The sequence below is a fragment of the Staurois parvus genome, unplaced genomic scaffold (assembly GCF_062004578.1).
Source record: "Staurois parvus isolate SC_StPar_1 unplaced genomic scaffold, SC_StPar_1.0 ptg000214l, whole genome shotgun sequence".
In the NCBI taxonomy this organism is placed as follows: Eukaryota; Metazoa; Chordata; class Amphibia; order Anura; family Ranidae; genus Staurois; species Staurois parvus.
The window spans coordinates 564,473-587,691 of NW_028318010.1; the positions used below are offsets into that span (position 1 = coordinate 564,473).

The 23,219-nt window shown below is 41.8% G+C and overlaps 1 protein-coding gene across 1 annotated transcript; it reads right to left on the minus strand.

Moving 5' to 3' along the window:
* Positions 1-451: 451 nt before the first annotated feature.
* MRPS15 (mitochondrial ribosomal protein S15) lies at positions 452-20,588 on the minus strand. Its single transcript, XM_089678985.1, has 8 exons — positions 20,380-20,588; positions 15,091-15,141; positions 12,903-12,978; positions 11,872-11,920; positions 9,797-9,881; positions 7,803-7,861; positions 2,990-3,181; positions 452-784 (listed from the first exon to the last, which is right to left on the minus strand). The coding sequence occupies exons 1-8, from the start codon at positions 20,513-20,515 to the stop codon at positions 695-697; spliced, it is 738 nt and encodes a 245-aa protein (XP_089535111.1). The 5' UTR covers positions 20,516-20,588; the 3' UTR covers positions 452-694.
* Positions 20,589-23,219: the final 2,631 nt, after the last annotated feature.

Sequence of the window (23,219 nt, forward strand, 5' to 3'; positions counted from 1 at the left end):
ATGGACAGCAGGGTGTGTGTGTGTGTGTTGGGGGGGGTTGTTTAAGGTTGTGTGCAGTGCCCCCCATATCAACAATGGACCAGTGACGCAGAGGTATGTTGCTAGTCCTGTAGCTGCCATGTGTCCGCAGTACATTGCCGGTGGACAGCCCAAAAGTGGTGGAGCTTGTGACTTTCACAAATACAACTGAAAAATTTACCAAAAACTATTAGTGTTTCCTTCAACTGAACTCCAATATAATATTCCTCAGCTGACTAGTACACACAGTGATTCCTGGGAGCACTATTCAAACAGACAACCATTAATAAGGATTGCAATACGAGGGACTGTTGTTTTAGATATGAATAAGAGGTATATAGCAACAGAAAGAATGTTTTGTAGTACGGGTACAGACATTTCAGACAAAAGAAAAATAAAGGCATTTTTGTTAACATTAAAAACAAACTGCCGCTGTAAACAAAATGGAAGTTTTATTATTTTGGACTAGCAAAATTTGTAATCATAAATTTCAAACCTTATATCTACCTTCAGAAGCAGACAGTTTTGGTCAGACATCACTCTTAAATAGCAAATAAGAATTTTGTACACAGTAGAATGTGACTGAAGGTATATATATATATATATATATATATATAGAAAGGAAAATAACATGATATTTAACTTTTACAGCGAAAAGCAGAAATGAAGGTATCCATCATTCTTTTACTGGACTAGGCCTGACTCGTCTAGGCGTCTTCTCATTTATCAATCCTTCAGCTTTCTGCTGCTTTACCTCTGCATATACCTGGGAAAAAAAAAAAAAAAAAAGGAGTAGAAATCATTAAGAAACTGGCAAGGACAAGTACATTTATATGTAAAGAACCCTTCTATAAACTATGTTTCACAAAGCAAAATACCTGAACCAGAAGCATTTGATGACAGCTGCCATTTTAGGACTTACAAGGCACATGTCAATCCCAGGTCCGCTAAGCTTAGACTATTAAAGCTTTGCTGTGAATGAAGTCATTGTCACAGAACTAGTATGTGGCTGGTAGTTAGACAACAGTTACTTTCATCACATATTTGCTTCATAACATCTTCATTTCCTTTTTATTTCATATTTGTTTTCCATTTTGGAAAATAAGTTGCAACACAACTGAATAGGAGGAATACTACAAATACCATTTTCAGTGACCTTCCTAAAATTCAGGGTGTTAAGATCAGTCTCAACGTAGTACTGTTTGAGAAATATGAAGCTGGCAATGCACAACAGACTGATCACATGATGAGGCTACTGTCAGGCCTCACTTTCCTATGACATATTGGGGTTGATTTACTAAAACTGAAGAGTGCAAAATGTGGTGCAGCTGTGCATGGTAGCCAATCAGCTTCTACCTTCAGCTTGTTTAATTAAGCTTTGACAATAAAAACTGGAAGCGGATTGATTTCAATGCAGAGCTGCACCAGAATTTGCACACTCCAGTTTTAGTAAATCTCCCCTATTGATATACAAGGCTACTCTTATCCTATATCTGCTTGTGTGGCAGATAACTATCCATCAATAATACAGAACAAACAAGGGCAAAAAATCCTACTCTAATATATTAACTGGCATTTGAAGAGATGGATATTATTTTCTAACCATGTAATTGAGGATGAGTGGGTACATACAGGTGGAAACAATCACATTTACTCATATAGGTCCTGGTAGTAAGAAAGAAAGTTTTAACATTACTGATTTGTTGCCATTTTGTTCCAAATCTGCCCTAGCAGATTACTCCTCCAAATAAATTTGTTCCATTAACCAACAGTTTGAGACACAGTCCAACATCTTTATAAAATTTCCAGAACAAGCCAACGCATACCAATTAACCTCTTCCCAACCGCGCTATAGCACAAATACTGCTAAAGGGCGGCAGGGCTGCACAAAATCACGTATATATACAAATTATTTTGTATTCCTGGTTGGGGGGGGGCACGCGCCCTACCCACGCCGCCATTGGCGACTACAGCTGTCAGAGGGTCCCAGCCAGAGATTCCTCGCCAGCACCCGGCGATCACCGAGTATCACGTATGGGGGAGATGTCTGTATGTAAACAATACAGATTTCTCTCGTCAGCTCCAGCATGCTGCTTTGTATTGCTCTGCATAGCAAAGTGAAGAATGAAGCTATCCAAGAGCACCAAGCCTGGTGGGGGAGTATGAACCTGGCTGGGAGACAGAAAGGATGGAAGGGGGGGGGGGGGGGGAATATGTGAAACTGACAGGGAAGATAATCCTATACCCACAGTTGATCAAGAGGAAGGCAAAAAAGCCCAGCAAAGCATGATCCAATTTGCTCCTGCAGGGGAAAAAAATTCCTCCCGCATCCCAGAGTCAATCGGATATTCCCTGCATCAACTTTACCTTATAAAGTTATATTCTGTGTATCCAAGAAAAAATCCAGGCCTTTTTTAAAGCAATCCACTGAGCTGACCAGAACCAACTCTTGAGGGAGTCTATTCCACATTTTCACATCTCTCACTGTGAAGAAAACATTCCATGTTTGGAGATTAAATTTCTTTTCCTCCAGACGTAGAGTGCCCCCTTGTCCTCTGTGATGACCTCAGGGTGAATAGCTGTACACCGAGTTCACTATATGAACCACTGATGTATTTATTCATGTTGATCATATCTCCTCTTCTCAAGAGAATAAAATCAGTTCCTCTAATCTTTCCTCATGTCTGGATTACTTGAGCACAACACAATCCACATTACACTGCTCAGGAAACAAAAAGTTAACAGAGAGAGGGCAGGAACTTTAGTGCTGGCTGTACCAACCTCCACAGGAACGCCCATAATTTTTGCTTCAACCTGAGGTAGGTGCAACAGGCAACACTCACAGAAAAAAATAATAATGTAATTTTACTTGAGAACCACTGGATAGATTCAAACAAGCAGTGTGGGTTCCGGGAGGGATTTAACAAGCTTTTAAAATCCTGATGAACCCTTCATGTGACAGTAAACATACCTTCAAGGATAAAGCTTTCTTTGCCTGCCATCTCTTGGTTACATGTCGGCAGTACTCTGGAGGGAAAGTGTATTCAATGTTCAACTGTCTGCAGACATGCTCGAAAGTGTCATAACGAGTCAGTCGCAGTTCTTTTAACATCTTTTTGCGTCGATCTATTGACATTAGCATCTTTCTCTTGTTTGCCTTGTCCTATATTAAAGAAAACAAAAAAAAATATAATAAACAGTGTTACACAGGATCAAGGTCAAATTTTTCAAGCTTAGCTTTAAAGTGATTCTAAACCCTCACATATACCCAGTGAAGTGACTGGCCTCAGGTGATAGACAAAAATGAAAACTCCTCCTAAATAAATTGTACCTGTTTAACAACAGACATCTTTCCCCTACGTCAATGCAAAGTTCAGAATGTACACAGGATTTCTCAGCTCTGAAAAGAAGAAGGGGACCAGGAGCTGAAGTTACATCACTGAAGAGAGCTCCAAGGGCTGATTGGAGGGAACAGACATTCCCCGTTCCTTCAGACAGTACACAGGAACAGAGCTGAGACTGTCAGCTACAGGTGTGCCTCCTCTGCCACCATTTTTCTCTTGGTGTCAGGAAAACCTATCAGAAGTGACTCGTGCAGATAGAGGAAAGAAGCAGCAGATAGAAATGACACCTACAGGTGAAACTCAAAAAATTTGAATATCGTGCAAAAGTTCATTTATTTCAGTAATGCAACTTAAAAGGTGAAACTAATCTGTGAGATAGACTCATTACATGCAAAGCAAGATAGTTCAAGCTGTGATTTGTCATAATTGTGATGATTATGGCTTACAGCTCATGAAAACCCCAAATCCACAATCTCAGAAAATTAGAATATTGTGAAAAGGTGCAATATTCTAGGCTCAAAGTGTCCCACTCTAATCAGCTAATTAAGCCATAACACCTGCAAAGGGTTCCTGAGCCTTTAAATGGTCTCTCAGTCTGGTTCAATAGGCATCACAATCATGGGAAAGACTGCTGACCTGACAATTGTGCAGAAAACCATCATTGACACCCTCCATAAGGAGGAAAAGCCTCAAAAGGTAATTGCAAAAGAAGTTGGATGTTCCCAAAGTGCTGTATCAAAGCACATTAATAGAAAGTTATGTGGAAGGGAAAAGTGTGGAAGAAAAAGGTGCACAAGCAGCAGGGATGACCGCAGCCTGGAGAGGATTGTCAGGAAAAGGCCATTCAAAAGTGTTGGGGACTTTCACAAGGAGTGGACTGAGGCTGGAGTCAGCGCATCAAGAGCCACCACACACAGACTGATCCTGGACATGGGCTTCAAATGTCGTATTTCTCTTGTGAAGCCGCTCCTGAACAACAAAACGTCAGAAGCGTCTTACCTGGGCTAAATAAAAACAGACATGGTCTGTTGCTCAGTGGTCCAAAGTCCTCTTTTCTGATGAGAGCAACTTTTGCATCTCATTTGGAAACCAAGGACCCAGAGTATGGAGGAAGAATGGAGAGGCACACACTGCAAGATGCTTGAAGTCCAGTGTAAAGTTTCCACAGTCTGTGTTGATTTGGGGAGCCATGTCATCTGCTGGTGTTGGTCCACTGTGCTTCATTAAGTCCAGGGTCAACGCAGCCGTCTACCAGGAGATTTTGGAGCACTTCATGCTTCCTTCCGCAGACCATGGGATTACTGTGCTTGATTGGCCAGCAAACTCGCCTGACCTGAACCCCATACAGAATCTATGGGGCATTGCCAAGAGAAAGATGAGAGACATGAGACTGAACAATGCAGAAGAGCTGAAGGCCGCTATTGAAGCATCCTGGTCTTCCATAACACCTCAGCAGTGCCACAGGCTGATAGCTTCCATGCCACGCCGCACTGAGGCAGTAATTGCTGCAAAAGGGGCCCAAACCAAGTACTGAGTACATATGCATGCTTATGCTTTTCAGAGGTCCGATATTGTTCTATGTACACTCCTTGTTTTATTGATTGCATGTAATATTCTCGTTTTCTGAGATTGTGGATTTGGGGTTTTCATGAGCTGTAAGCCATAATCATCACAATTATGACAAATCACGGCTTGAGCTATCTTGCTTTGCATGTAATGAGTCTATCTCATATATAAGTTTCACCCTTTAAGTTGTATTACTGAAATAAATGAACTTTTGCACGATATTCCAATTTTTTGAGTTTCACCTGTAGTGCTCTGGATAGAGACAAATACACACTACAGAGCGAAATGCTTTGTTCATATTTCATGTCTGAGGTTTACACCCATCTGAAAGAAAAGCTTACATATTAGTGGCGAGACCTTTTAACACTCACTCAGATGTCCTGTCTGCAGTTATGCAATATACTTATGCCAGGAATCACTACTACTATCACCACTACTCAGCAGAGGCATTTAAATATTTATGAAAGATAATCATAAATGAAAGCAGTCCTGCTCCTCTGTTTTTTATGTGTATGACAGTGAGGTAAACATTCTTTTGAGCACAAATTCTTAGGGTTCATGCACACTGTCCACATCGATCTACATAGACCAGCACAGGCTCAACAGAAAGGTACATAGAAATTGTTTACTATGTGTTCAGTTTACCCCGACTGCATGCGACTGCCCCACATCACATTGCAATAGGGTGCAAAGACTGGAATGAAGTGTCACTTTTCTAACACTTCAATAAAGTTAAAGAAAAAAAAAAAGAAAGAAATGCCTTGCATTGTAACATAAAACACCACCCCAACTTAACAGGCACCAGGCACTATAGCATGAAGGCTGATGTGAACGAACCCGTAGTTTTGAAAGAGCCGAGGGAACACAATCATATATATTTGGAGGCAACATTAATGTATTTTCTGACTTTCCGCAGTTCCCACTTATTTTATTCCATGAGCTAAGGAAAACAGAAATCAGTTTCAGCAGTGTTTTGAACATTTGCATACATTGGCTAAAAAAATATTATTTTAGAAAAACCACTAACAAAACAAAAATAACCAGTAAGCCAATATAAAAAAAAAAAAAAAAAAAAACTTTCAAATCACAAAGTAACCATATACTTACCATAACATAATAAGCCACATCACTCACCAAACCAGGGGCAGAATATTGTATGCAATAGGAGGCTGGTTTTAGATGTTTTTGAAACAAACTTCAGAATGCTGTACGTTACATTGTTTTTAAATCTGAGACCTGGCTTGGTAAGTAATGTGACTTATGGTAATTGTATAGATATTCTGTGACACAAAAGGACAACCTGATAAATGTAAAGACTCCAAGTGCTTATTTTGTGCTTTAAAGACTATGTTACACCAACATTTCATTATCCTGATATGTGCATGTTGTACCATGTACTTATGTCAAAAGGTATCCTGCTTTCTTAATATTGTTTCCTTGCTTTCCATCTTCAAACTGATCCACGCTAGGCATGACAGCACATCCAACTCAGTATGGCCAGTGCTCTGGCTGCACTGGGAGAACAGCTTGTCTGTCTTCCAATAATAAGACTTATGCCGACACCCCCCCCCCCCTCCCAGCACAGCCATTCACAGGGAAGATCACTGTACTGATGCTTCTCTGCCCTTAGCTCTAAGCCCCTTATGCAGCCGAGAACAGATTATGTGATCACTTTAAAAACTGTGGAAAGCCAGTTGTGACTCCTTGCAGCTTCATACCCAGCTCCACACTGCGCATACGTGAGCCACACTGCACTGCGTGCATTTTCCTGCAGCCTTTTGGGATCTGTGAGGTGTCCCAGGAGGTAGCAGTCAAGAGGGAGTTGGAGGGGTTTCCAGTGGTCGTGAGAGCAGGTACCTGACAAAACGCTCCCCCCATAAAAAAAAAAAAAAAAGTTCCAAAAGTGGCAGAGGACGACATAAGCGGAATTTCCCTTTCAGGGTCATCCACCACTGAGAAAAAATTGGTAACATTCGGTTGATTTACATGTACAGCACTGTTTTTACTCTTCACTAATGTGAGTGCAATTTTCTTTTTTCTAATAGTTTGTGACAGATTTACACTATGAGCATGGGTCTCCTTTCTAGTTCTCTGAGTGCAATTGCATGGATGCTTGAAGCAAGATCTAAATACCAAAGGGGTTCTGTGTGATGATTTCTGGAGTCATTGTGGCCTCGCATACATATAATGGAATACCCCAAATTGATCCTGGGATTAGTCTGCAACCAAGTGGCAATTCTTGAGGTGTGCATTAGAGGTGGATCCATATACAGTATTTACACATGCCATATATAACCTATTATTTAGAGGGTCATGCAATTCCGGTAAGCCTTTTGTGAATTACCTATGGTGGAGGTTGGTTCACTGGCATTGGAAGCACTATATTATTATACAGGATTTATATAGCACCAGTTTGAGCAGTGCTTTACAACATGAGGGCAGACAGTACAGTTACAATACAATTCAATACAGGAGGAATCAGAGGGCCCTGTTAGCGCTCACAATCTAGATGGGAGGGTCAAGTAATACAAAAAAGGTAATAACTGTGGGGGATGAGCTGATGGAGAAAATAAAAGTACAGTCGTTGTTAGGTGGAGGCGGGATAGGCTTCTCTGAAGAAATGGGTTTTCAGGGATCCCCTAAAAGTGGACATAGTATATTATCTTCATGTGCACATTGATTTTTTTTTTTATGGTTATTAATGCGCAGCACTTTATAGATTATTAAAAGGGGTAACATGTCTGAGTTGTGCATCGTCAGACTTATTCAGTCAGGTGGGTTGAGGGTGGCGCTGCAAGGCAAACATTTACACTTTTTTTCCCCCCTATATTTTTGTTAATCTTAAGATATCCTAGGTTTTTGTAAACTTCTTACTTTTGGGTGCATTTGGATGTGCTCCTTGAAGCTTTGGATTCTGCCGGTCAAAACAGCAACTGCAATTATAAAACATGTTTTAATAGTTGAACCAGGATATATTAGCTATTGAAACATGATAGAGTAATAAATCATGAAACAAATTTCTTTAAGAAACTTCATTGGTGAGATGTCAGCAAGTGTCCCATCCAACATGTGTACAAATATACTTTTCTGCGATTTTAATGAACCTGTGTGTCATAGCTCGTGAAGCAGTTTTAGAGATGAGACTAAAGGTAAGAAACACTGACAAACAGTTGTGTAATTTGTCACAAATGGAAAAAGGAAGATCACATGAATAACAGCAGTGGCACACGAGGGTAGAGAAAGAATAGAAAAATATGTGGCATATGATTAAAAAGAACATGGTGGGAAAAAAAAAAAAGGTGTGCAACAGTAGGTAAAATGTTTGTAGAATTTGTGACTTGACCACAACCCCAATCCATAGTATACAGTCACACTTGAGGACTCCACTTGCTGTCAGGGTAAACTGTCAGTTGGAAAGGTTAGAAATCATACTGATCACTATTGACCCTCTGGCTGATAAGCCAATTGAAATAATTTGACTTAACTCGTAGAGAGTGAGGCGAGTATAGAGTAGCAAAACTCCTGCCAATACGTCTCTATATTCTTGTCCTCCCCCACTACAGCAGCAGCACAACATGCTGGCATAGTTTTTGCAGGATAGAGTGGGTAGAAGTGCTGGCAGGAGTTTGGCAAGTGCAATTACCTCCCCAATTTGTACCACTGTACTAGCACCACCCCTCCTCAGCCAGGTCACATCAAATATGGCAGCAATGATCCGCATATGCCCGCCACTGAGCTGCAAGCACACTCTTTACCATGCACGTGACAGTCATCACTGCCATATTGCCCACCGTCTTCTTCTACTGCGCACGTGGGGCTGGTATGGACAATAGAGCCCGCAAGCTGTCATGCGTTCATGAGTTTATGCTGCAGTTAGCAAATATTGACATGTAAGGTTGCTAGGTGATACGCTTACGCCTTATTGCTGCGGTTTTTATTATGTTTTCCTGCTGTTTCCCCTATTTAAATCAGAACTTTACAGAACCCTGCGGCCATCATGTTAAAAGTCCAAGTGAAAAAATTAAATCTTTATTATTACCATGTCATAATCATGTTTTACATTCATATACATGTGAATGGTTTAGGATTCTCTTCTTTTACTTACGGACATTCTCAACACAACACATCTCTATATCAAAGTGGATCTAAGAAGAAAAACACCATTTTGCTTCCTGTATTTTTCTTTTATACTAACTATAGGATGTAGCAACAATGGTTATGCATGTCCAAACGTTCAGATTCATATTACTTAGGAACAGGAAAGCAGTAATTTCCACATAATGCAACACTGTCCACAGCTAAGGAAATCTGCTTTTACTAGCCAGGCCATTGCACAACACTCATTTTAATTAAAGTCTTATATTTGTGCCTTACAAAACCTAAAATGACAAAAGCACCACATACAATAAAAATAGAAACATAGAAAGCAGAAAAAGACTAAGTGATCCTTTGCGCCTGACCCTTTTTATTCAACAAAGACTGGCTAGATTACTAGGCACACATAGATTTATTTGTAAAAATGAAATAACACATTACTTACACATTAAGGAGCAGTAAGGGAAGCTTTACACTGCCCTGCTGTGCTTTTGCTAAAGCAAAGCTAATCTTTGGTTTTCGTGTGGGTTAACTACATTTTTCCCATTGAGTTCTATGAGGTCCTGCAGTTTGGCTGCAGTTTCAGAAAGTGCACAAAAACGCCTGCAAGCTGCATCTATGGTGTGCTGTCTGAAACTGTACAAAATCCGTGGGACATCATAGATGCGTATGGGAAAATGCAGTGGGACTGCACCAAGACAGTGCAAAGCCAAAGATATGTGCACACATAAATTGTGCTTCGTAAAATCGCGCTCCTAAAACGTAGCACTCACTTTGAACTGCTTTGGATGTTTTATCATCAGGACTTATTTTCACTTTATCCACAAGCTGTTGGATTTTAATTTTGAGCTTGTCTGACTAAAAAGACACAGAACAGCACATTAATAAAGTTACAGTTAAAGTTTTAGGTTCACATATGAAGACAAATAGTTCCTTACAAATTATACAAGAGAATCATTAAAATGTACCTCCCCAATACACAGATGTAAAAAGCAAGAACAGATCTATTAGGGTATTTTTCAAAGTGAACCTGTGCCAGGCAAAGTCAAAGGTTTACTTAACTTACCCCTTCCCCAGCAGATTACACCTATCCCTCACTTCCCTGCCACTTAGCCCTCTAAGCAAGGAGAGGAAGACCTGTGTAAACTAAGTCATGATTTGGAGCGTACACAAGACTGAAGACCCTCTCCCCACCCCTGCATGACAGCATTCATTTTAGGTAGCTCCCTAATGGACTAAAAACACATACAAAAAAGATGCATGTACATTTCTTAACCCCTTGATGCCAACGTAACACAAATATGCGGCCTCACAGAACTGGGCTTTTTTCCGTGGCGGCCGCATATTTGCATACCTGTCTTTGTGCTGGGAGTGCGTCACATGGCGCACTCCCAGCACAAAGACTGCGGTGTCACTTAGAGCACTGGGTTCCGTTCTAATGATCGGAACCCGGGACTCCCGATTCCGGGTCACATGATCGGTGTGATAGCTTTTGATTGGCTATCACAGTGATCAGTCACTGTGCAGCCCGGCCCCAGGCATTTGTGACACGGTTGCAAGGCATTTGCGGAGCGTTAATACTATTTAACTTCATTATAGGCATTTGTGGTGTGCTTTTAACAATTGGCAAACGCCTATCAAACTGCTCAAAATCACGCATTGGGCATTTGGGGAGCATTTGAGGAGCATTAAAAATGCTTCCCAAACATCTGTCTAACGTTATAGGGGTGTTTGGCAAGAGTTAGAAATAAAGTGTGAACAAGCCCTCAATGAGTTTTAGGTAAAAAAAAAAAAGACAAAACAAAATGTGCACTATTGTTTCTGGGCTGTACTACGGGTACAAACAACAAATAACATACACATATATGGTATTGCTGCGATTGTCAAGAGCAGGAGAATTTATTTTGGGTTGTTCTTTGGTGGTAGGTTATGGTAGTAACAAGAAACACACGGCTAAATAAAATTCTTTTTTTTTTTTTTTTTTTTTACTATTTTGGGCCAGTTTTCCTTTGATAATAAAAAAAATTCAGGTGATATCCATTACCATTTACCACCAAATGAAAGCCCAATTTGTCCTGAAAAAAAACGCGGTATAATTCACCCGGATGTACAAAGTAGTTGTGATGATATGTACAGTTTTACTAACACATGTCAACGGTGCAAAATTGTGCTTAGGCATTTAGATTTGTTTTACCCTTAGGTATGAAGGGGTTAAAGGAGGTGTACCATAACACACAGTAGTATGTTACTGTGTGTTGTGGTGCATTACAAAGCAGCTGCATTGGGGTGCTATTAGTAATGAAGCACCCAAACGCACAAGTGTTTTTCTGTATGTTCCTGCAGTGCAAAGGGTTAAATCCAACCTAATGCTTTTGGTGGGGGATTCGATTCGGTGTAAAACAGTCATGCCTACTTTTTACCTAAATATCTGTTTTAATACGTAGCAACCCTAATGTTTTATGCCAGGAAACAACGCTAATTATTAAGTATTAGAAATATATTACAGATGAAAATAAATTAGAAATTAAAAAGGTAAATGTAAGCAATCCCAATTTTGAGGTAATCCTTTTTAACAGTAAAAATAAAAAAGAAGTGGTTACTAAATACCACCAAAAAAGCCATATCTGTTTAAAAAACAATGATGTAAAATTAATTTGGTTACACCATTGCATGTCAAATTATCAAAAGGACTGGCTAGGAAGGTGGTGTAACATGCTGGTACTGAGGTGGTCAAGATTGCATTTCTATGACACCCAACAGACATATTGATTGCGATATACTATAAAAAGACATTGACTGATTTTTACAAATAAAAATAGGGTGCAGCACTGCTTAAACAGATACTGACCTTACTTGCCATGTCTAATGACAATAGCCTTTTGACAACATCGTTAACTCTGGAAGGAAAAAAAAGAAGAAACAACTTAAATGCAACACTACAGGATCTTCACTTAGAATACTGCAGACAGAGCACAGCTGTGCCCTTAAAGTGGAGTTCCACTCACTCAATAAAAGTCAGCAGCTACAAAACTGTAGCTTCTGACTTTTAAAAAACAGCCACTCACCTGTCCCACAATTGCGCGTTGCCGCAGCCCGTTTCACTGGCCGTCCTGTATTCCAGGCGCCAGCATCTTCAGTGTGGGCCCCCGGCTGTGACAGCTTGCGGCTTCACAGCTGGGTGCCCACTGCGCATGCGCAAGCAGAGCTTCCTGAATGGCCCCGTCACGTGTCCCACAAGACTTCGGGGAGGGAGGGTAGGAGGACAACTTCCGTTTCCTGATCGCCTAGGTGATTGCAGCGGAAGTGGGAGCGGGTACCTGTCAAATTCGGGTACCTGTTCCCCCCCCCCACCCACCCAAAAGATGCCAATCCTTAATGGGGAGCGGGGGACCAATCTTTAAAGCGGAACTTCCCCCTTTTGGGTGGAACTCCGCTTTAAATATTGTTTCGCTATGATACTACAAGAAATTGAAGACTTTATTGTATAGGGCATTAGTTACATACATTTACCTTCCAACTGCTGGCCTACTTTGGAAATATGCAAATCTTTTAGGTAAATGAGAATATGTGACACACCAACAGTGCAGTGCTTAGTGGCTAAATGGCCAATTGCCAGACCTCAATGCTATCATATGAGGAAGTATGCAAACCCGGTATGCCTTTGATCACAACACTGGAATCTCATACATGCTGGTTGTGGATCAGAGTTGTAGGGAAGCAAGTGGAAGGTGGGCAAAGTACAGATCAACTTCAAATGAGACAATCCTTGTAGATTTCATTGCCATGAACAAAATACAGAAATGTAATTAGAGTAACAATCATAATGGCTAGAGTGCATGCTACAGACTCCAACATCTGCTAACATCATGACTTACTTACACTTCTACTTTTTGCACTTCATCATACTTCTCCTTAAGCAGTGTGGGTGGCAAATCATCCAACTGGCTGTCAAATCCTGAAGGATAAAAATATATTCATATAATAATATTCATATAAATAATATAATAAATTGATGATGGCTTTGTAATAATTTTTGTCAACTTCAGTTTTAAAGGGGTTTTTTTTTTTTTTTTAAGTAGTAAAGGGTAAGTCTACCTTTTACAAAAGTAAATAAATAAGTGCACACCTTTTTGCAGGTAAAAAAAAAAATGTGTATTTATTATTTTTTTTTACACTGCAGCCTGGAAGGCACTACATCTGAAATCTGCAGGTCACAGGTGCAATGCCAGGATCCTGTAGGTTCTCAGTCAGCTGTTTGCCTGACTGAGAACCTACAGGATGCTCACCAGTGCCCTCGCAATTCATTAAGAACTACAAGACGTCAAGCCCGGAGGTAGATGATACGTGTAGTTCATTCATTTACAGAATGAATGATTAACACGACCATGTGAGCAGAGCCCCACACGACCACACTGTTTTTAAATTCTGACAGCTGGTGCGGGGAGAAGATCCTCCGTCTGCTGAGAGAGAGAGAGAGAGAGAGAGAGAGAGAGAGAGAGAGAGAGAGAGAGAGAGAGAGAGAGAGAGAGAGGGGGGGGGGGAAGGGGGGAGGGCGCAGGAGTTGAAACATGTTACATGTTCTACCCTAATATGGGTGGAACATGTAATATGTTCCAAGGGTCAACTTATCCTTTAATCTGCTGGACTTCTTCTTTAATGTTTCTGAGGTTTTTCCACTCAACCAAGTTGCTTTCTGAATTCTCAGGCTCAGTGGTGAAGCTTGGATGAGTATCAAAAGGTCTTCAATATTACAGAATGAACTCAAATAAACGAGACATTACTTGGTGAAGTATGACCCGAATAAATAGGACCTTTCATAACCATTTCAGTGATACAAAATAGTGGAAACAAACTGATACCAATGGTTCATAAATGTAACAAACTGATACCAATGGTTCATAAATGTAACAAACTGATACCAATTGTTCATAAATGTAACAATATATCAGAAACACTTAGGCTCCATGAACACTAGCGGGTTTTTTTTAGCTAAAAATAAAACGCTGGAAAAAAACCGCTTGCAATAGCATTTTGTTTAGTAGCGTTTAGAAGTGTTAGCGTTTTATTAGCGTTTTTACAGTACATGTAGAAAAAAAAAAAGCTAGAAAACAAGCTGTTAAGAGCATTTAGCAGCGTTTTTTCTGCGACAATTTTTTTCCACACTGAAGCTCAGAAAATGCTAATAGCCTAATGTGCATAGACACATAGAAGAACACTATTTACTTATAGTTTATTATGTCATTGGTTTGTAAATGTCTACCATTTTTGCAACTTATTGTTTTGTTTTCCTTTTTTATATACGGCACTTGTGTACAAAGTTTATTTTCTTGTCTTTCCATCAGTACATACTCTGTACTATTCATCGAAAACCTTGTATGTTTTATTTCTGTCGGTCAGTGTATCTGTTTTTGACTGATTCTCTGCTGTTATCTATTCTACAATAAAATTCTTTGTAAAAGAATAACACTATTTAGCAGAAAAATTCTATAACAGCTTCTAGGAGCTTAAAAAAGCTGATAGTGTGCATGGAGCCTTAGTGCATACTTATAAAACACCAGAAGTGTGAAAGTAGCCTGAGAAGGTGGGGAGACAACATTTATCAACAGCAGAATATTAAAGCGGTAGTAAACTTTCACCAAAAAAATGCTCCTGCATGGTAATATAATGTGCTAGTATGTATCATGAAATAAACACTTACCTTAGAAAGAAGCCCTCCAGAAACATGCTATCACTGATGACAGGGCTTCCATTCTCACCTGGTCTTCCGTTTGTGGGCTGCAGCTGTTTGAATGTCCGTGCCACAATGACTTCATCCTGTGCATACTTGCCGGAGTCATGAGTTCTGATGGGATGACAGAAGTATGCCATCCCATCAGAGTGCATAAGCCGGTGATGTCACTGGCTGCACAAACAGAAAATATCTCCTGAACGGTGAACATTTCGGAGATATTCCTTGTACCTACAGGTAAGCTTTATTGTAAGAAAGTATACTAGTGGTGTTTACTACGGCTTTAATCTTAGCAAGTAGATGACATTCATTTTATATTGTTAGTTCCAAAATACTGACCTCCATTTGATGACGTAGCATGCGTCCTGGCAATTTGAATAAGATTTGCACCTAAAAAAAGATGACAAGTTCTATGTCTGGTGAAGTTATGCTAACTTACATAAATCAATAGTAATAGGATATATTGATCTGCAAAGAATTTATGTATTAATATTTGTTATGGAAAACAATCCGCTGTACGTCAGTTATATATAATAATGATGAAGCTAGCATGGTATAGACCCCAGAAAAGCATCAGCTCAACTTTTGCCTTTAATAAAGTGGCTTAAAGAGATATTAAACTCAAAAACAACATTTATTAAAGCTACAATGTAAAAATTCTTAGATGTGATGGCTGGATTACTTTCCTTTACAGCCCTTTCACACGGGCGATCAGATCAGGTCCGCCTGTTAGTTTTTTAGATGGACCAGATCAAATGGTCCACGTATCCCTGTGGACCAACAAGTTTCCACTTACACCCGCCTACCTCCAAGCAGATCCGGTCCACTTAAAAGAAACAGAAGGGAATCTGCTCCCCTCCATCTAGGCGGAATGGATCAGTGAGCAGTCAGGTGAAAACAGAATGCTGCACATACAGTTGTAGTACAAAGCAAGAGTGCATTTGTAAAGGAGGCTGACATGGGACTCGATGGGTCCCAGTGACACAGGTGGCACAAATACAGAGGAGTGTGTCAGCATGGCCGGGGGACAATGATAAAATGAAACTTGGATGAGGAATGTTTTTGTAAGTTATGTTATCTGTTTTATTAAAAAAACAAATATACTTTAATGTCACTTTAACCACTTGTCTACCGGGCACGTTTACCCCCTTCCTTGCTCAGTCATGCAACACGGTACACATATGAAATTTGTATCATTTGAGACATATAGAGCTTTTTTTTTGGTGGTATTTAATCATCTCTAGGTTGTTTTTTTTTGCCAAACGAAAAAAAAAACAAAAAACTTTTTTTTTTCTTAGTATCTGTTATAAAATTTTACTAACGGTAATTTTTCTGATGGACTGGGGGGGCTGCACTGGACTTCCTCTGATTTTTAAATACATTTCTCGATTACCGACTCTTATCTTCTGACAGCGTGAGGAAACTGCAGCCGAAAACTGGCAAATGTATTTACATTGTGATCAGCTGTGTCATTGGACACAGCACTGGCACGGTTCTGGAGGACATCATATGACACCCTCCCAGAACTACACTGTAGCCGTCATTCAACTATAGTCCGGTCGTCATGGGTTAAAGTATAACTAAAGAGGGTTTTTTTCTGTTTTGGACAGAGTGAAGAGGGATTAGAACACCTGTCAGTTATTATTGTGTCAGTGTCTCCATTAGGGAAATTCACCCTATTTTGTTCTGTTTACCATTGAAAGTAAAAGAAAATCCTAGATTCTGGGAACAGTAAAAGAGGTGAAATCTAATAATGGGGACACTGGTTTTGTTCACATCCCTGGATTCCCTTTGGAGGGATTTTTTCTCACTGTGTTAAGCAGCCAATACATTAGTATTATTTTTGTTGATGCATTTGGTGCTGATGGTGGAATCCTCCCCACTGAGCCTCTGTATTCTGACAGTGGGGAGACTTCCCCACCATCAGAATACACTGATCAGCGTTGAAGGATATGACCGGCAGCACGGTTAATTGCTAGATCAACTTCAGTACAACCCCCCTGCCCATACATAAATTGGAATTTGGACGGTCCCTGCTGAACCGGCTGAATTGTGATCCATGTATGGCTGGCTTTACCTTCAGTTCTACTTTAAGTCTTGCATAAAATACCACTATGAAGAGGCTCCTAAATGTTACATTTCTTGCATAAGCCCAGACAAAACCTCTTTATTTAGCTTTGGATAGCATGGGGAAGGGTTAGAACCTCTAAATTTTGTACTGCTATCTGGAGCTGTTAAAGCAGATCTTCACCCTCAGGAGTATACTATGATAGGCCATAGCCTATGAGATTTCTTTCCTGCAATCACAGGTTGCAGAGAAGAAAATTGTTTGATTTCCCCATCTACACAGTCATTGTTGATGGGGGAAGCCCTCTGTGGAGCTATTGTGCTTTCCTGGTGGAGGTGAGAGGAAACAGGGAGCCATCCCATCTAGGAGAACATAATGATTACTACTAGCGGCTATAGCAGCTGGCAATGACTGCATGCTAAAAACCAGATATGCCAATTGATGGATCAACTTGGGTACATTTAGCCTGCCCATAGAATCTCGGCCGGTCCCTGCTCACCTGGCCGAGATTTTATCCATCTATGGCCAGCTTTTCCTCCAATCCACCCTCCTCCCCTCTGCTGCATGAATGAAATGTGCAGCCCCACCTCTCCATGCACATCACTCGCCTAGGCAAATGATGTGCACAGTGCTTGCTGTACCGCCTGAGTTATGCATGCCACACATCCCAGGAGGCACAGCTCTTCATTCAAAAAGAGGAGGGGTGGGCCTAGCGCCATGTCATAAGAAGGCGCGCCAGCTAAGCCTGGAAGTGCTGGTGGCTTCTCAATGATGTCACAAGCAACAAGGTAGCGTGGGACTAAGTGGTGGCAAAGGGAAAGAGGATCTCAGCGAGAAAATGCTGGATCCTCTGCATGAGTGAGTATCTGAAATGTGCACAACACACACCTAGGGGTAAGACCCCTTTCACATTGGCAGACTGACCGGACTGTCCACTGTTCTCTATGGGGAGGTAGATGTAAATGGACACGTGTCCAGTCACACCTGAATTCATACGATCTAATCCTATCTGCTAAAAACAGATGGATGGGGGATCTGCTCCCCAACCGTATGTCCAGCGGGTCAGATGTAAACGAACAGATGGTCCATCTACATTCAATGGCCCATACAGAACAGCAGGAAGTGTCTGTGCACTGCAGAGTGGACAAGGACCTGTCATCCGCCTGGAGGTGGCCTCAGCTGTCTCCGATGAGCAGGTTGATCTGCCTGTGTGAAAGGGGTCTATAAAAAAAAAAAAAAAAAAAGCGCACGTGTGTATAATATATATATATATATATATATATATATGGATCATTTTCCCCCTCTCAATTACTTTAATTTAAATAGGGACATGTGTCTTTCGGTGCGTTTTACCACATTCCAGTACAGTTTTGTGCAGAAAGAATGCAGCATGTTCTACTTTTTTTTTTTCTCTGCATCCAAAACGCACTGGAACTGCAAGCACTGATGTGAACTATGACACGGACAAACCATATAACCTACTTTCTGTGCATTTTGGATGCAGAAAAAATGCAACTGAAACGCATGTAGTGTGAACTGGCCCTAAAGCATTTGCAGTGACAAGTTTGACCAGATGAAAAGTGAGGACGTATCCCTGAACTGGCGGTCACCAGGACAGGAAGTGAGAGGAAAAGTCTTAAACAGAGCAGTAAAAACCTGACAGCTGTTCTAATCCATACCCACTCTATTACAAACTACACACAAAAAAAGTTTTGGTTGGACAGAAACTTGAAATGGGTTCCATCCCAAGTGGGCTTAGCTATGTTGTCTCGAACACACAAACTGCGTCCACATTATACAAGCAAATACCGCAGGGGCCTGTGCATTCCAGCCGCAATACACGGGTGGTGCAATGCTCTGCAGACTTCTTTGTAATAAAGTAGTACATCAGGGGTGCTCAACCTTCTGAAGAGCAAAGGACACTTACCATTGGTTCAAATATGTGTGGGTGGTGCCGCTGCAGATCCATATGAAAATCTGTGCAGCCACACCACCCGCACAGAGAAATGAAGACCCGTGGGCGGGTGCCATTAATTCTAATGGCACGCCGCCCACACTGGAAAACGCAACCGTACTGGGAACCGAGGCTCCCATGCGGGCTGCGTTATCGGAAGAAGTGCAGAGACTTCTCCCCTGCGTGTCATGGGCACAGGATTCCATTCAAATGAATAGGCTCTCGTGCCCGTGCAAAATGCAGCCCGCACGGCCGCATACATGTGAACCAGGGGTGAAGAGATTTGGTAACTGTACACAATGAAATGGTTCAGAAATTGGAATTTTTTTTTTTTATTTTGAATATTTTCCTTCTGAAGCTGCTGAATACCGGTGGGACGGAGAGGAGGAGAAGCCGGCTTTCAGCGAGTGCAGGAGGAAAGTGGAAAGAAATGGTTCCTGTATATGCAGCCCTTCCACCCCTCCTGTAAAACAGAATGTGACAGGGAGGCCACACATTGCGTCACCGTTGCAACCCCTGATGCTACACTAGTATGGTAAAAACACGTCTCGACTATGGGGTTTTATTGACCCCCAAACAGCAAATGTAAACAATCGCTTAGTCTAGGTTCACACCTAAGCGTTTTGTATATTGCAGAAACGCACTGCAGTCCATTTAACATGATTTTCTATGGGACATGTTCACATCTCCGCGTTTTCTGGAAAGGGTCAGAGACTTTTTTTTTTAAAGCGCAAAACATTGCGTTTTGGTTCAATAGACTTCAATGGATATGCTGCAGAAAAGCATGTACTGCGTTTTTGATGCACTTTTAATACACATTTTAATCTGCCCAGCAACAAGATGGCCAAAAAGAAAAAACAGCAAAATGCATGAAAATTCAAAAAGCTGTGCAGAAACAGATCAAACACAAACTGCATAGGTGTGAACCTAGCCTTACAGTCCTGAGCCCCCTACAAGGCTGCTTTCACGCTGGCGCACTGCGGCTCATCCGCACCGCGGGTGCACCTGCAGTTTTCCAGCGAGTTAGCTACGTTTTGCTATAGACTTCTACTATACCTTGCGGGTGTGTGCACTTTCTGAAAGTAAACCAAAACTACTACATTCACAAGTTTGGGTGCGCTTTCAGAGAGCGCAGCAAAACCGCAGGATAGAAGTGTGTTTCCCTGGTTTGAGGTGGAGGGCCAAATCAATGGGCTCCAAGGGCCAAAGGTTGAGCACCCCTGTAGTACATTGATCAGGGTTGCTGAAGTTACTGGTTTATTTCATTAAATTTTTTTTTTTTTTTTTGGGGGGGGGGGGTTGTATCTATAATATATATATGTGTGTGTGTGAGCCCCTGTACATTGGATGTGTCCACAATCTTCCATAACCCCAATCATCCCTAATTACAAATACAGCTGGTGATGGCTACATGGTGCAGACCTCATATGTCAGTGTGGAGTCCTGTGTAGTAGCTGTGCGGTGACTCGGCGTCATACAAAGGTCCATTATACAGGCCCTCTGTGGTCCGTATACAGGCCCTCTGTGGTCCGTATACAGGCCCTCTGTGGTCCGTCAAGGTGCCCTGTACAGACACGAGGAGGCCGCTCCCCTCATACACACATACCTGCTGCAGCCGGGCTGCCTCTCAATCCGATCCATGGCTGACTTCTGACAACCTGCCTTCCTGCGGACAACAAATCAGAATGGCTCCTGCCAGCCCGGCCCAGGATTTCACACACCGCTCTCCTCAGCCCCAACATTGCTACCAACTCGCCGCTCACTGACTTCTCTCACATGGGCGCAGCCATCTTGTCCAGGCCTCACCAATCAATAGCAGAACTCTTAGCACGCTCAGCTATCCACCAGAGGGGAGTATTGAGACACGGCTTTGCTCCCTCATTCAGTGGGTCATATTTATGAATGGAAGCAAACTATAGTGGTGTGCAGGGCCTTTTTTTCCTCAGAGATATGTGCATGAACTCTCCCCCTGACTTCGTCCCGCACTGTCCCCGTGTTCCATCCCTTACCTACATCCCAGTACCACCCTTTACCCTAGGTTCACATCTGTGCAGGTGGTGCAGCTGCAAATCCACCCAAAATTCCGTGCAGACCGCCCGCACTGGAAAACTGGGAATCGAGGTTCGTGTGTGGGCTGTGTTTTCCAAAGAAGTGCAGAGATTTCTTCCCTGCGTGGCACGGGAGTCCATTCAAATGAATGGGCTCTCGTGTCCGTGCAAAACGTGACCCGCACAGCTGATTATATGTGAACGGGTAACACAGAACCAAGTATCAATGTGTATGGAATTGATAATAAAAACAAGAAAAGCAGAACAATGATCCCCTGCTGCCAGCAACAATCCCCCCCCCAAGCAGCAATAATCCCCCAGCAGCATCAACAGATCTCCCCTCAGCCAGCATCAATAGACCCCCCAGAGGTTAGCAACGATAGACCCCCTGCCTCTACAGTGGATCCCTCCCAGACACAATTGACCCCACAGCAACATAAGACCCCCCAAAAACAATAGATCCTCCGCTATCAACAGTAGACCTCCCTAGCATCAATAGACACACCCTCCCCCATGCAAAAATACATCCCCTCCAGCAAAATAAATTCCCCAGCAGCCAGCATTAACCCCTTTATGCCGACCGCACACAAATGTGGGGCCTCCCGGCATCTGGGCCTAGACGCCAAGCGGCCACACATTTGCGTTCAGGTAAGAAAAAACATATGTGCTGAGAGCGCGTGCCGTGAACACATGACCGGTACTCACGGAAAGGTCCCGGTCTGCTCTTTCGATGACATGATCCCTAAACCACGTCCTGGCATCTGAAACTCTTAAAGGGCCGGGAGGCACCGGCGGGAAGGGGTTAATGAACCTTGCAGTACACCCCACCACCCCTTGCCTACATCCCCCCCACGTTCCCGCTGAAAAAAGCCCTGCCTAAAAGTAAATATTTATTACAGCTTACCATTTCTTACTGTAGATGTGATGGCTGCATTAGTTTTGTTTAGGGTTTCTTTCTTTTATTTTCATCTGGTGATCCAGTTAGTAAGTCTGGTGTTTTTCAAAAGAACAATCTCTCCTGCAGATGTAGCAGTTGTACAGTGTTGAGACAAACCCTTTACCTCAAACTAGGGTGCTTACAATGATCAGCTTTTATTTGTTCATGTCAAAATTATATCCTAAAAAGAAAACAACTCTAACTGCTTGTGCAACTACTTATAAAGTGTGAACTGGAGTTTTGTTTCAGTTTGTTAGTGTATCTAAATCTGTTAGTGCAGTGGTCTCCAAACTGTGGCCTGGGGGCTGGATGTGGCCGTTTGCTTGCCTACAGTGGGGATCGAAAGTTTGGGCACCCCAGCTAAACATGTGTATTAATGTGCATAAAGAAGCAAAGGAAAGATGGAAAAATCTCCAAAAGGCATCAAATTACAGATTAGACATTCTTATAATATGTCAACAAAGTTAGATTTTATTTCCATCATTTACACTTTCAAAATAACAGAAAACAAAAAAATGGTGTCTGCAAAAGTTTGGGCACCCTGCAGAATTTATAGCATGCACTGCCCCCTTTGCCAAGCTGAGACCTGCCAGTGTCATGGATTGTTCTCAATCATCGTCTGGGAAGACCAGGTGATGTCAATCTCAAAGGTTTTAAATGCCCAGACTCATCTGACCTTGCCCCAACAATCAGCACCGTGGGTTCTTCTAAGCAGTTGTCTAGAAAACTGAAACTGAAAATAGTTGACGCTCACAAAGCTGGAGAAGGCTATAAGAAGATAGCAAAGCGTTTTCAGATGTCAATATCCTCTGTTCGGAATGTAATTAAGAAATGGCAGTCATCGGGAACAGTGGAAGTTAAAGCAAGATCTGGAAGACCAAGAAAAATATCAGACAGAACAGCTCGCAGAATTGTGAGAAAAACAATTCAAAACCCACGTTTGACTGCACGATCCCTCCAGAAAGATCTGGCAGACACTGGAGTTGTGGTACACTATTCCACTATAAAGAGATACTTGTACAAATATGGTCTTCATGGAAGAGTCATCAGAAGAAAACCTCTTCTATGTCCTCACCACAAAAATCATCGTTTGAACTTTGGAAATGAACATATAGACAAGCCTGATGCATTTTGGAAACAAGTTCTGTGGACCGATGAGGTTAAAATTGAACTTTTTGGCCGGAATGAGCAAAGGAACGTTTGGAGAAGAAGGGGCACAGAATTTAATGAAAAGAACCTCTGTCTAACTGTTAAGCATGGGGTTGGATCAATCATGCTTTGGGGTTGTGTTGCAGCCAGTGGCACAGGGAACATCTCACGAGTAGAAGGAAAAATGGATTCAATAAAATTTCAGCAAATTTTGGATGGTAACTTGATGCCATCTGTGAAAAAGCTGAAGTTAAAGAGAGGATGATTTCTACAAATGGATAATGATCCTAAACACACCTCGAAATCCACGGG

Bases quoted from the DNA above. Each gene is read 5' to 3' on its own strand.
- MRPS15 (XM_089678985.1), bottom strand. From the start codon at position 20,515: ATGTTGGGGCTGAGGAGAGCGGTGTGTGAAATCCTGGGCCGGGCTGGC. The intron at 11,921-12,902 runs GTAAGTAAGTCA...TTTTCCTTCCAG, and splicing joins GAAGTGCAAAAAGTAGAAGT to AGTTAACGATGTTGTCAAAA. The intron at 785-2,989 runs GTATGTTTACTG...TTTTTTTCCCAG, and splicing joins AGAAAGCTTTATCCTTGAAG to GTATATGCAGAGGTAAAGCA.